Here is a 12,906-nt window from a genome sequence, read left to right on the forward strand (position 1 = left end):
TGTGTGGGGTTTATTCCTTAGCCTTTTCTCAGAAAGCATAAATTAGTCAAGCTTGGCAATGGCACAATGGCATCTGTGGCATCAGTCAGCTGCACAGTCGAGGCACTGTGATGTCAAGAACAGAAAACTATTAAAGTTGCTTATTGACTTTGGGGGAGGAGGAGAGCACATTGAGGGGAGAAATTAGTAGCAACAATGATAAAAGCAGCTGCGCTATAGATTATCTAAAGCGCTGGCTTTAGCTTCTTGCCTGCTGAAATTGGAGCAGGGTGCGTATTCACAAAAGAGTCCCGACCAACTGATACAAAATGTACTGAATGCTTAGTATGCTTCTGTGTGTCATCTATTTATATGTGGCAGAAGAAGAGAAGGGCTGGATGTTTCCGTTAATTCCTGATTCCATGAATGCCAGAGAGAATTTTCAATTCGGACCATAAGCATCATCTGCCTAGATCATTAATTTGAGAAACTCACCTTACAGTGATGGTGGTGACACAGCGTTTCTGAGTCACCACCATGTATTAAAGGCACATCCTGTGTTCTGGTTAACTAACCGAGAATAGCTCTTTCTTCACCTTTCTTAAATAATAATAATAATAATAATAATAATAATAATAATAATTTATTATTTATACCCCGCCCATCTGGCTGGGCCTCCCCAGCCACTCTGGGCGGCTTCCATAAAAACCAAAAATACAGTAAAATATCACACGTTAAAAACTTCCCTGAAAAGGGCTGCCTTAAGATGTCTTCTGAATGTCAGGTAGTTGTTTATCGCTTTGACATCTGCTGGAAGGTTCCACAGGGCGGGCGCCACTACCGAGAAGGCCCTCTGCCTGGTTCCCTGTAGCTTTGCTTCTCGCAATGAGGGAACCGCCAGAAGGCCCTCGGCACTGGACCTCAGTGTCCGGGCAGAATGATGGGGGTGGAGACGCTCCTTCAGGTATACTGGACCGAGGCCGTTTAGGGCTTTAAAGGTCAGCACCAACACTTTGAATTGTGCTCGGAAACGTACTGGGAGCCAATGTAGGTCTTTCAAGACCGGTGTTATATGGTCTCGGCGGCTGCCCCCAGTCACCAGTCTAGCTGCCGCATTCTGGATTAGTTGTAGTTTCCGAGTCACCTTCAAAGGTAGCCCCACGTAGAGTGCATTGCAGTAGTCCAAGCGGGAGATAACCAGAGCATGCACCACTCTGGTGAGACAGTCCGCAGGCAGATAGGGTCTCAGCCTACGTACCAGGTGGAGCTGGTAAACAGCTGCCCTGGACACAGATTTGACCTCTTCTCTTGCTACTTGGTGATGCAAATGCTACTTGGTGATACTGTTGGTGATAAAAAAAATGATCAACTGGTTTAGGTGACCTGGCTAGGAAGCATTTGCAAACAGTTCTTTTTTTTTTCATTTCCTTCCAGGCTATAGAGCCACATAGCTACATGAAACAAATAGGTCAGTAAAGTTTTTCATAGATTAGTAATATCTATGCACATTAGCAAGGCGAATGCGGTTTCCTCCATTTATCAGTTTAAGCATGAAAGCTCTGCATTCAGACCAACAAATACATTTTCAGCATGGTACTGCTCAACATGGTAGGAGTAATGTTTGAAAGCTGCTTACCATGTGTGTCATATACCAATTCTTACATCCCGGGTGGTAGCTAGAGAAGTTGTAGGATGTACTTTGATCTGTGTTTTTCCATGAACTGACCAAATTTGCATTTCTCAGATTAGGGATGTCAGAGAATTCCAAGGGAAATGGCAGCAGAAAATTGCTGGTGCTCACTTATTTGTCCCATGTTTGGAATGGGAATAAATCCAGCAAATACAATTGATATTTGCTGTTGTTTTCAGTCTGAGAACGATGTACAATGATACATAATTGTAGATGTTCTTTTTCCGATTTGCATTACGTTTCCTCTGCACTGAAATGGTGTGGAAACATGTAATTAATGACATAATGTTTCACCATGGTGGACAGAGATGAATCATGTCACTTTTTGCAGCGGCTGAGCTGCAGATGACCAGGGACTGCGCTGCATGCACTGAATACGAGGTGGAACAAGTTGTATTTATATAGCACTTTTGTATACAGTGGTACCTTGGGTTACATATGCTTCATGTTACATATACTTCAGGTTACAGACTCCGCTAACCCAAAAATAGTACCTCGGATTAAGAACTTTGCTTCAGGATGAGAACAGAAATCGTGCTCCGGTGGCGTGGTAGCAGCAGGAGGCCCCATTAGCTAAAGTGGTGCTTCAGGTTAAGAACAGTTTCAGGTTAAGAACGGACCTCCGGAACGAATTAAGTACATAATCAGAGGTACCACTGTATTCAGAAGGCAGCACGAAAACAGAGTATTGCTGTAATCCTCACAACAACCTTATAAGGAAGAGCAGTAGAATTCCCCCCATATTGCTGAGGGAAAGTGAGTTGCCTAGTAAGGTCACTGCAGAGTTGAAATTTGAAACAGGTGCTTCTTGACTTGTAGCAGGCTTTTAGCTATTATGGGTTCTTTTGATAAGCCAGCTCCAATCTACCGAAACCTCTGTCCAAAGGAGCTCCGGGAATGTACAATAAACATGTAAAGAGGTAAAGGATTTCTGGGAAGTGATATATAATGAGTTAAAGAAAATGTTTAAAAATACTTTTATTAAAAAATCAGAAGCCTTTTTACTGGGTATAGTGGGTAAAGAGATACCAAGGGAAGTTAAAAGACTGTTTATGTATGCAACAACCGCGTCAAGAATTCTTTTAGCCCAAAAAATGGAAACAGCAAGTAGTACAATGAAAGAAGAGTGGCAGATGAAGATGATAGACTTTGCAGAACTGGTGAAGCTGACAGGAAAAACCCAAAACCAGCACGATCAAGTATTCCAAAAGGATTGGAGTAAATTTATACGATATTTGAAAGATGGTTGTAAGCAATTAACATCACTAGCAGGGTTGTTCAATGACTTGTAATGAGAAATTTTCTATCTTTCTATATTTATTTAAAGTTTGAGACATTCTGTAACAAGTCTAATTAGAATTGGAAAACGTATAAATTGCAAGGATATAAAGATTAATTTCGAAAGCCATGAGGTGGGAGGGAAGGAAGTCAATAGGCGCCAAAGAACCAGGGTGGTATAGTGGACAATGATGATGTGAATGTACAGCATTAAATGGAAAATAAATAAAAATTATATAAAAAAAGAAAATGATAAAAACCAACAAAGCAAGAAGCACCTCTCAAGCTAATGCACAACTCTGCCGTGTGCATTTTACCAAAAGTTAAACTTACTGTTGTCCAGGTGACTTGCTGACCCATGTCTGTGAAATACAGCGTAATGATAGAAGAAGCTGCAAGGGCCTTTATGTTGACAGAGTCTCTCAAGTAAGACCCATCTATGATAACAAAGAAACAGAAGGAGGTGACATGCAGTCTGAACTGAAACACCGCTTATGTGTTACATGCTCGACCCAATTCCATGAGATGTCCGACTAACATACAGCCACTGAAATGCCAAATCTGTTTAGGTAGCGTTCGAATGGCCTCATACCACATTTGCTTCCTGCCAGTCCACAAATCACTTTTGAATGGGAACACAGGATTACACCAAGTCTGCAGGGCAGTCACTGGAGTATATGCCACAGTGACCAAACATTACGTGGTCAGCATTTGATGCAATACCTTCACAGAGAAATCACTTGACATTGATTTAAGGATGCGGCATGAGAGCATTGTCCCAGGTCTTATTTATTTGCTCATGTTGCTCAAATGGTGGACTTGCAAAGTGGGAGTTCCTCATGGCTCAAATTCACGCTTCTAGCCCAGGGGTCAGCAAACTTACTGCGTCTAGGGCCAGTGTCTCCAGCGCCAATCACGTGGTGGGCCAGAGGGTGGGGGAGCACGTGCCCATACGCATGCGCACATGCTATTTCCAGCGCACTTCTGGGTCAGAGGAGCACCGGAAATAGCTTGTGCGCATGTGCACGGGCCTCCTCCGACCCGGAGGTGCACCGGAAATAACGCTTGCGCATGTGCAAATAATGCTTGTGCATGCACACAAGCTATTTCCGGTGCTCCTCTGACCCGGAAGTGGGCAGCCGTGCAGCGCAGCACCGATAAGAGTGGGCATCAGCAGCGGGTGTCGCCGTGGGCTAGATAAATGAGTCCCTCAGGCCTTATCCAGCCCACGGACCTTAGTTTGGGGACCCCTGTTCTAGCCGGTAAGGAGGACAGGCAAGCAATCTCCTTTCTTGCCAGCATGAAAGAAACAGAACAACAAAGATGGATCAGTGCTAGCGACCATGTTTGCGCTGGTTAGAGCATGGTTACACCATGTTTGCTCTGGTCAGAGAGGAAGTTTACCTTTGGGGCTACCACCCCTTCTTCACTTTCCAAAGATCTTCTGGCAAGACTAGCAACTGAAGATGGCAATGCATACATAAAATATAAGATAATATTCACATTTGCAAATCTGTGAAAATATTGGGGGAAATCTAAACTGGCACAGTCAATATAGCAAAACATTTATTTCTTGGTTTGTCTATCCATATTATAAACTTTGGGAAGCTCGTTCTCACGTACGAAAGGTAATGTGGAAATTCATTCAGAAAACAAGCTCTGGAGCAGGGCTTCTCAAACTTGGGCCTATAGCTGTTTGAGGACTACAATCCCCATCATCCATGACCACTGGTCCTGCCAGCTATGGATGATGGGAGTTGTAGTCCAAAAGCAGCTAAAGACCCAAGTTTGGAAAACCCAGCTCGGGAGTACCTTGGCAGAAAAACGAGTACTTACTGCGTTCAAGTCGCAGGCCTATGCGAGATGGCGACCACTGGGGACCTGCATTCAAATAAGTGAAAAATGTACCTTTCACTCTGAAACATTTTTTAAAAAAGAATAAGAAGGTTGCTCTTAGAAAGAACAGTGTGGCAAACAAATGAGAGCACAGTGCAAAAACAGAGTAGAGATTTAAAGACCTCAGCTAACCTAATAGAAATATATTTAAATCCCCTACTTTATGTGTCTTTCATATCAACCAGGGCACATATTTTCTGTGAATGTGAAATACATCAATTTTGATGTGTAGGTTGTCCAGGCCTTAAATAGCAAAGGTCATCATAAATGTCATTTAAGGTGAATGGGAATCAAGTGTCTGAGAATTCTCAAGAACACTTTGGTGTAACTGCAGAGAGATAACGGTATCATTTTGACAACCCTGTGTTTCATTCTCCCCTAGACTGGAAAACGCTCCTGGAAAGGAGCTATACCACCTAGAAGACTTTCTGTCTGAAAATAAATATATATATCGGGAGCTTGCTTCACTTTGGCTGGACAGTGCTGTTAAAATTTGTGCTGCTTGTGGTAGAGGAACTGAAGTACTGTCATTGTTAAAAGTTTATAAAATATGAAAAAATATGAACAAGACACCAGGGAGCTTAGATGTGAATGCAAAAGGAAAACATATTTGTTTTCTCCCCAGAAATTATCTGGCCCCACTGCAATGGAATACAATGGATTTATTTAGTATTTTAATAGCTAGGATTTCTAGCTTATAAATGGGTAGATTAATCAACTAAAAATTTAGTTTATTGATCTCAACCAATTTTAACTGATGGGGTAGGGATGAAATACACATCTATTTATATACTGAGGCTACTTTGGTTTGGCTGTGTGGGAGGATGCTGAAAATTATAGGCTGGTTAGCTTAACATCTGTCCCATGGAACCTGGTGGAAAGCTTTGTTAAATATGTAATTACCAAGCATATAGAAAAACAAGTCTTGCTGAAGCAGAACCAGCGTAGCTTCTGCAAGGGTAAGTACTGTCTCCCATAAGATTTAGAGTTCTTTGAGAATGTCAACAAGTATATAAACAGAGAAGATCCAACTGACATTGTGTTCTCAGCAGGCTGGAGGAAAATCTCAGGTTTGCAGAAATACAAAGAGAGAGAGAGAGAGCGCTTTAGCGCTTTAGCAATAATAATAAACACCTCTCCAAGGGGTGGTCCCCCTTCCAACCAAGCATGCTCATTTAAGAAGGAATTCAGGCAGGGAATCTGGGATAGGGCTGTGTGGGTGGATATAGTGACTAGCTGAATCCCTGAACAGAAGAAGCTCCTTACTGTAACATTTCGTTGCAGGCCCCATGTATAATCCTAATTGTGGCATTGGTTCTCTGAGTGTTAATCCTTACATAGCCAAAACACAAGACGAGATGTCAACAGGCTTGAGGAAACCCAAATGTTTAAAGAAGTACAAATATATACTCCATCTCCTCAGAGTATTGCAAAAGAACGATGTCAATCAACATTTGATGCTCTCCTTCTACCGGTCCACAATAGAAAGTGTCCTTTCATACTGCATCATGGTGTGGTACGCTGGTTTGACATCAACTGATAGGAAGTGCCTACAGAGGGTGGTGAATACAGCACAAGATATTATGGGCTGTCCCGTGAATCCGCTGGATGAAATAGTGGAAGATTGTTGTCTCAGGAGAGTGAGGAAAATTCTCAGGGATGATTCACACCCTGGCCGGCACTTTCTTGATCTCCTGCCCTCAGGCAGAAGATATAGAAGCATGATTAGTCACACCAACAGGGTAAAGAACAGCTTCTATCTGTGGGCTGTTAGGCTGCTGAATGAAAAGATAACAACAGGGCAACTGACTTTCGGGTTTGGTGGGTGTGCATCAGTAAATTAGGGGAATTAAGACTAAGAGAGCTGAGTGGGGGGTGCTTGCGTAATTTCACTGTATACAAGTTGTACAAGTGACAATAAAGTATTTCAATTCTCTCTCTCTCTCTCTCTGTCTCTAATATATATATATATATATATATATATATATATATATATATATATATATACAGTAGTACCTCAAGTTACAAACGCCTCAGGTTACAAACGCTTCAGGTTACAAACTCCGCTAACCTGGAAGAGTTGCCTCGAGTTGAGAACTTTGCCCCAGGATGAGAATGGAAATCGTGTGCCAGCGGCACAGCGGCAGCAAGAGGCCCCATTAGCAAAAGCACGTCTCTAGTTAAGAATAGTTTCAGGTTAAGAACGGACCTCCAGAACGAATTTAGTTCGTAACTAGAGGTAACGCTGTAAAGGAATAAATTTTCTAAGCGAACAACAAAAAAAGCAACCCGAAACCACACACCCCAGACTAATGCAGACTAAGCATGCTCGGTATGCGCAGAATAATGTTGGGTGTCTGTTATGAGGGCGGGGGGAATGAAAACCAGGAGGACAGGGGCAGGGGTGTAACTAGCTGCTCCGGCATCCAGAGGGTTGGAGGTGGGGCGATCTGCCCACAGCGGCGGGGCAGCGATCCATGCACGGGGATGGCACAGCGATCCACCCAGGGGGGGTGCCGTGGTGATTTACGCATAGTCTGCCTGGCGAACACAAGCCCCACGCAGCCATTTCGGACAGCATGGGGTCCCGAGTCACCGTGTCACTCCCAGGAGAGATGCGTGGCTTGGGCGCGCTAAAGACCAGGCACCACGGTAAGTGCTGCCCCCTTGCGGTGTGACATTTTGTCACCCCCCCTCCAGGATGACACCCGGGGTGGACTGCACCCCCCTTCCTACACCCCTGGGCAGGGGAATGGCGCTTCCTGAAAGGTGGCTTGGCTGGTTGGCTGTAACACTGAAGAGGACCCCTTTTCACAGCATTGTGGTGGCTTATTTTTAGCTCCCTCTTAGTTATCAACCAAATCAGGAATCAATCAAGGCTGAGCTTTATGTATGAAAGAGTGGTGATTAAAGCTATTTTATCTGCACCGCCTCCATAATATTGGGATAGCAGCTGCACACATTTCTATTTCAACATTGCATATAGCTGATTAAGCCCACTTTTTCTCTGATTAATAAAACGTGTGACACTGGATTATGCTGATGCAAGTATATCACCGCTGATGGGGAGAATGGACCAACATGTCCTTATGTTCCAATATTTGCACATTCTGCCTAAAGTGCTCATGCAATATGCCAATGTGTTTCTCCCGCGCTGCTGTCGCAGGGAGTCTGCACTGCTGCTACCCCCCTCTCCCCAGTTGTGAACTTCAACCGGGAATCTTGCAGTCTTAAAGTAAATAAATGAAAGATTCCTACAGAAAGCCTTTTACAGTACTTATTTGCTTGGATTCACTTTAACAAGTTTTAAAGAACAGCCATGATCAGGGTGGATTTTCCTACACCCTTTTAATCAAATTAAACAAGTCTGCATCAAATACACAGATGAGAGGCTTGCAGGGAAACCTAACCCAAGCTTCCTTTGAAGAAAGGCTGGTTAAGGTTTAGCAAATACAGTAGACCTGCAATTTACAAGAATTTAACATTCAGATTTATGTGCTTGGCTTTTTTTTTTTAAGGGTGCAGAAAGTGGGGTGGGTCTCCTGACCTGATTCAGGTCTGCTGCTGACGGTACAGTGGTACCTCGGGTTAAGTACTTAATTAACTCCGGAGGTCCGTTCTTAACCTGAAACTATTCTTAACTTGAAGCACCACTTAACCTGAAGCACCAGCTAATGGGGCCTCCCGCTGCCACTGTGCCGCCGGAACACGATTTCTGTTCTCATCTTGAAGCAAAGTTCTTAACCCGAGGTACTATTTCTGGGTTAGCAGAGTCTGTAACCTGAAGTGTATGTAACCTGAAGGTACCACTGTATTAACTTTTTTTAAAAAAAGCAAACGTAAGATCTCCAGTTCCACTTCTCATTTGGCCCTGGATGTAAAACTTTTAAAAATTGTTCCTTTCAGTTTCAGAATTAAACTGACAGCTATATAATTAAACACTTAAATTAAAAAAGAGATATTTTCAAGGCAATTGCATTAAGCACTAAGTCCCTAAATACAATACTTTTACAACTGGGATTTCTCTAAAAACTTGCCAGTATTTGTGACTGCAGTGGGAGGAAAGAGAAACACTTTCTGATTCAGAGAATAAACATTCTGCATCTTCATAAGTCACATGAGGGCTTTTTTGTCTCTGAATTCCCATGTGGATGAGCTCTAGATAGAATGAACACCAGCACTAGAAGACACTCAGCTGTCTCTAAATATCTATGGCTCGTAGAAAACTTGCTGCTCATCAGGCAGAATTTATCTCCTACAGGTATGTGCCTTCTTGACACATACATATAATAAATTGCAGCAAATTTCAACAGTTCATATAACTTGCATTGAGATTGTGCACAATGCGGCGAAGCAAGACTATGCACCATATTACAGCCCATTCCCCACCCCCACACAAAAAGAGGAGACAAATGCCTCCGTTACTAACTCCATCCACTTAGCAGTAAGCTCCATTGAGTTTAATAGGGAGTACTTCTGAGTAAGGGATGTGGGTGGCGCTGTGGGTTAAACCACAGAGCCTAGGGCTTTCCGATCAGAAGGTCAGCAGTTCGAATCCCCACGACGGTGAGCTCCCGTTGCTCGGTCCCTGCTCCTGCCAACCTAGCAGTTCGAAAGCACATCAAAGTTCAATTAGATAAATAGGTAGTGCTCCGGCGGGAAGGTAAACGGCGTTTCTGTGCGCTGCTCTGGTTCGCCAGAAGCAGCTTAGTCATGCTGCCCACATGACCCAGAAACTGTACGCTGGCTCCCTCGGCCAATAAAGCGAGATGAGCGCCGCAACCCCAGAGTCAGTCATGACTGGACCTAATAGTCAGGGGTCCCTTTACCTTTACATTTTACTTCTGAGTAGACCTGCTTACGATGGCAGGCTTTTTCAACCAGTTCCAACCCAGTTACCTTGCTGTTTGCTCTTCCTTTCGCTGTTCTCCCCTACCATTTTCGCCCTCACTACCCATCTCTTCTCCCATGCCTTCATTTCCCAAATGGCTGTTTCCATCCCCACCAGTGGAGAACAAACCCTGTAAAGAAGCCCATTCCAAAAGGGCTTGCTTCTGCATTGCTTCAGGCTGTGGCAAGTATGAAAAATTACCATATTTTCCATCTATAAGACGCCCCCCATGTATAAGATGCCCCCTATTTTGGGGGACTCAGATTTAAGAAAATGGGGGGAGATGACCCCGTGTATAAGACACCCCCTAATTTTTGACATTATTTTTTAGGGAAACAAATCAGTCTTATACACGGAAAAATACGGTATGTTGTTTGCTGCCTCTTGGTCTGCCGCCTGGGGCACAAGCCCCCTTTTGCCTACCCCTTTGATCTGGGCCTGTCTCTCTCTTTCACACACACACACATACAGTTTATTCTGAGTTCTTGGTGATAGGATAGGAGACAGCTTTTTCCCTATGCCAAAGGCGCCGCCAGGTACTTACATACTTTGTGAAACTTATGTTTTACATCGAGAAGCGTTGATGATGGTGGTATCTGAAAATTGGAGGGGAAGAAAATATGTTGTACTGTTTGTTTGTTTTTCACTCTGCTTTGCTTTTGTATTTCTAACAGAGCCCAAAGAGGTATTTAAGATTAAAACATTTCGCTTTCAGTCGGAACTGTGCCATACTCACTGGGCACAACTGAACCAAACTCAAGCACTTTAAGTTCAATTGTTCTCATTTTTATTTATTTTTTTTAAAAGGACACACATCTCACAAATGCAGGCTCATGTAAATGATGTAACATCATGCACATTAAGGCATGCATGTAGATAGGTGTTCAGTTCCTATGAACCCATGAGCTGGTGTCAGAGCGGCTGAATGACTGAGCTATGAGTCAGTAAGTTCAAATTTCACCTCTAAGGCACAGGATTCCTTTAGGCCAACAATTCTGTCAATCCTTTATAACATACGAGCTGCAATACGGGGTTGTTCTAAGGATTATAGGTGAAGGAATTTTGCGCCTTCTAAAGTACAGTGCAAATACGTTATTATTACCCTTCTACCACAAAAATGGCCTGAGTGCATCCAAGAAACACTGGTTTCAAATGAGAATGTAAAACGCAGACTATTATAGAAACTGAATACCTCCTATCAAATTAAAGTAGTAAATCTAGATGATATATAACAAATATAGATAAATATAGATGTATGCAGGCTTATCCGGGACTAAGTCCTACTGATTTACTTTCTGAGTAAATATGCATAGGATTGCACATCCTGAAAATCAAACATTAAAATACCATCACATGTCAAATATAATCTGCTACCATAATATCCAATGTTAAATATCATCAGATATCAAACACTGGCACTGAACAGCCAGATTCTGAATATTCAGCATTATTTTAATGTTGAAATCTGCAGTAAAGGACATTACGAGTGCAAACTTGTTCTGTCTTCCTGCAGAAGAATCTATAACAGTTGCTAAGTAGGAGTCAAATACTGTGGAAAAATCTAGCCTAGAATATTAAAAGAGCATTCATTTATAGTGGTGTGGGGGGGGGGGAATAGGCAGAAAAGCAGAATTTGAGATTTACAGATAAATGCATCCCATCTTCTAAAGCCTAGTTCTGCACTTAGGTCTGTTTGATTCACTGCCCTGTTTGAAAGTTACAGGGTTTCATCAGTGCCACAGGGTAAAAAAACAAAAGGAAAATCTGTCCTTTCCTATGGAAAGTTAAATATAAGCTGCAATATGAACATCACAGAAAAATAACACAATTTGATTCTTCCTATCAAGCTGTAGAATGAGTTAGATGCATTTACAATTTGTCCAGGAAGGAGGTTAAAAATTATTGCATGTAGCCATATATATATATATATATATATATATATAGGCAGGAAAACAAGACTCAGAATACTCCTAACCATGTCTACTCAGAAGTAAGTCCTATTGAATTCAGTGGGGCTTACTCCCAAGTCAGTGGAGTTTGGCTTGCAGGGCAAGTCATGCATTTAAGATCACACATCCCACAGCGTGCTGGAGTAGGTAGTGTGTGAGAAAAACCATACACACCACATCGACTCACCTTGTCCACTACACAAATCTGTTTTTTGCTGTGGGCATCAAGGATCTCCACTTCAAAGTAAGTTGTTTTGGAGTGCCTTAAGACTGGAGGCGGTTTCAGGTGGCCGGCCGAGAGGACAAGCTGAGACAAGCTGAAGAAACTTCTCATGTCATTATGTGGCAGTGCAGGTCCAAGGTCTCTCTTGTGCTCCGAAGAGCTGGGCTTATGTCTCCTGAACATGGTGGGGACAAAACGCTAAGGCCTGTCATGTCAACGCTGGACACCTCTGAGGAGAAATCTGTTGTCCCGGCATCAGTTAAATACAAGCACAGGCCAGTGGAATACGAAAGGTCAAGTGACATTCCATTTGGAGAGTCTTAGTTTTATATAGCAGGATTGGAAACAATGGCTCTCTAATCCGTGACTATATTTAGCGGGCTATTGTAATGTGCTGTGTTACCTTTTTTTTTTATTTTAAACACAATGTTTGAAACAACATGTCCTGTTCAGTTCCTTATCTTCATTTGCTAATAATTACAAGCCAGTCCGTTTAAAAAAAAAAGAAAAAAAAGCCAGAGCTATAAAGGAACCAGAAGTGATATGCAATGGAATGTCATCATTATCTATAGAACCCGGGTGTGTAAACAGGTCCATTTATGAAAATGCAAGTCAAATGTCATCCGCGTGGGAGATGTTTCTTAATGCAGAGCACGTCTATACTAAGCTTGGCATGCCGATCAATTAACCGGTCAAATATTGTCAAACAACTGCCAAACGTTCCATGAGGGATTGTGTAGGTGGTGGCTTTCCATTTTTAATTGTGCCGTGCTGTCATCCGATAGCCAAAGCGAAGGAGCGAAGGCTTCCTGATTCCCAGCCTTGCAGAGATCGAGATACAGACATGCACACAGACTCCTGCATGCTCTCACACATTTCACCTAGGATTAAGCACCCCAGTTCAGACATCAGGCTAGAGGCTGTCACATTCCTGGCCTTGGGTAATGGCCTGGTCGTGACCCAGAGAATGTGGCGTTATTGCTTCTTGCTGCTGGCATCA

The 12,906-nt window shown here is 42.9% G+C and overlaps 1 protein-coding gene across 1 annotated transcript in view; it reads right to left on the reverse strand.

The window, feature by feature from the left end:
• The window catches only part of TECRL (trans-2,3-enoyl-CoA reductase like), a 51,510-nt gene extending 39,295 nt beyond the window's left edge, over window positions 1–12,215 (reverse strand). The window contains exons 1-4 of the mRNA XM_083583430.1: window positions 11,871–12,215; window positions 10,279–10,330; window positions 4,784–4,828; window positions 3,281–3,384 (exon numbers count right to left, since the gene is read on the reverse strand). Coding sequence (XP_083439556.1) covers window positions 3,281–3,384; window positions 4,784–4,828; window positions 10,279–10,330; window positions 11,871–12,089 — 420 coding nt within the window. The 5' untranslated portion in view covers window positions 12,090–12,215. The remainder of the gene's footprint in view (window positions 1–3,280; window positions 3,385–4,783; window positions 4,829–10,278; window positions 10,331–11,870) is intronic.
• Between the last annotated feature and the right edge of the window lie 691 nt (window positions 12,216–12,906).

The sequence above is a fragment of the Podarcis filfolensis genome (assembly GCF_964270895.1).
Source record: "Podarcis filfolensis genome assembly, chromosome: 13".
Lineage (NCBI taxonomy): Eukaryota > Metazoa > Chordata > Lepidosauria > Squamata > Lacertidae > Podarcis > Podarcis filfolensis.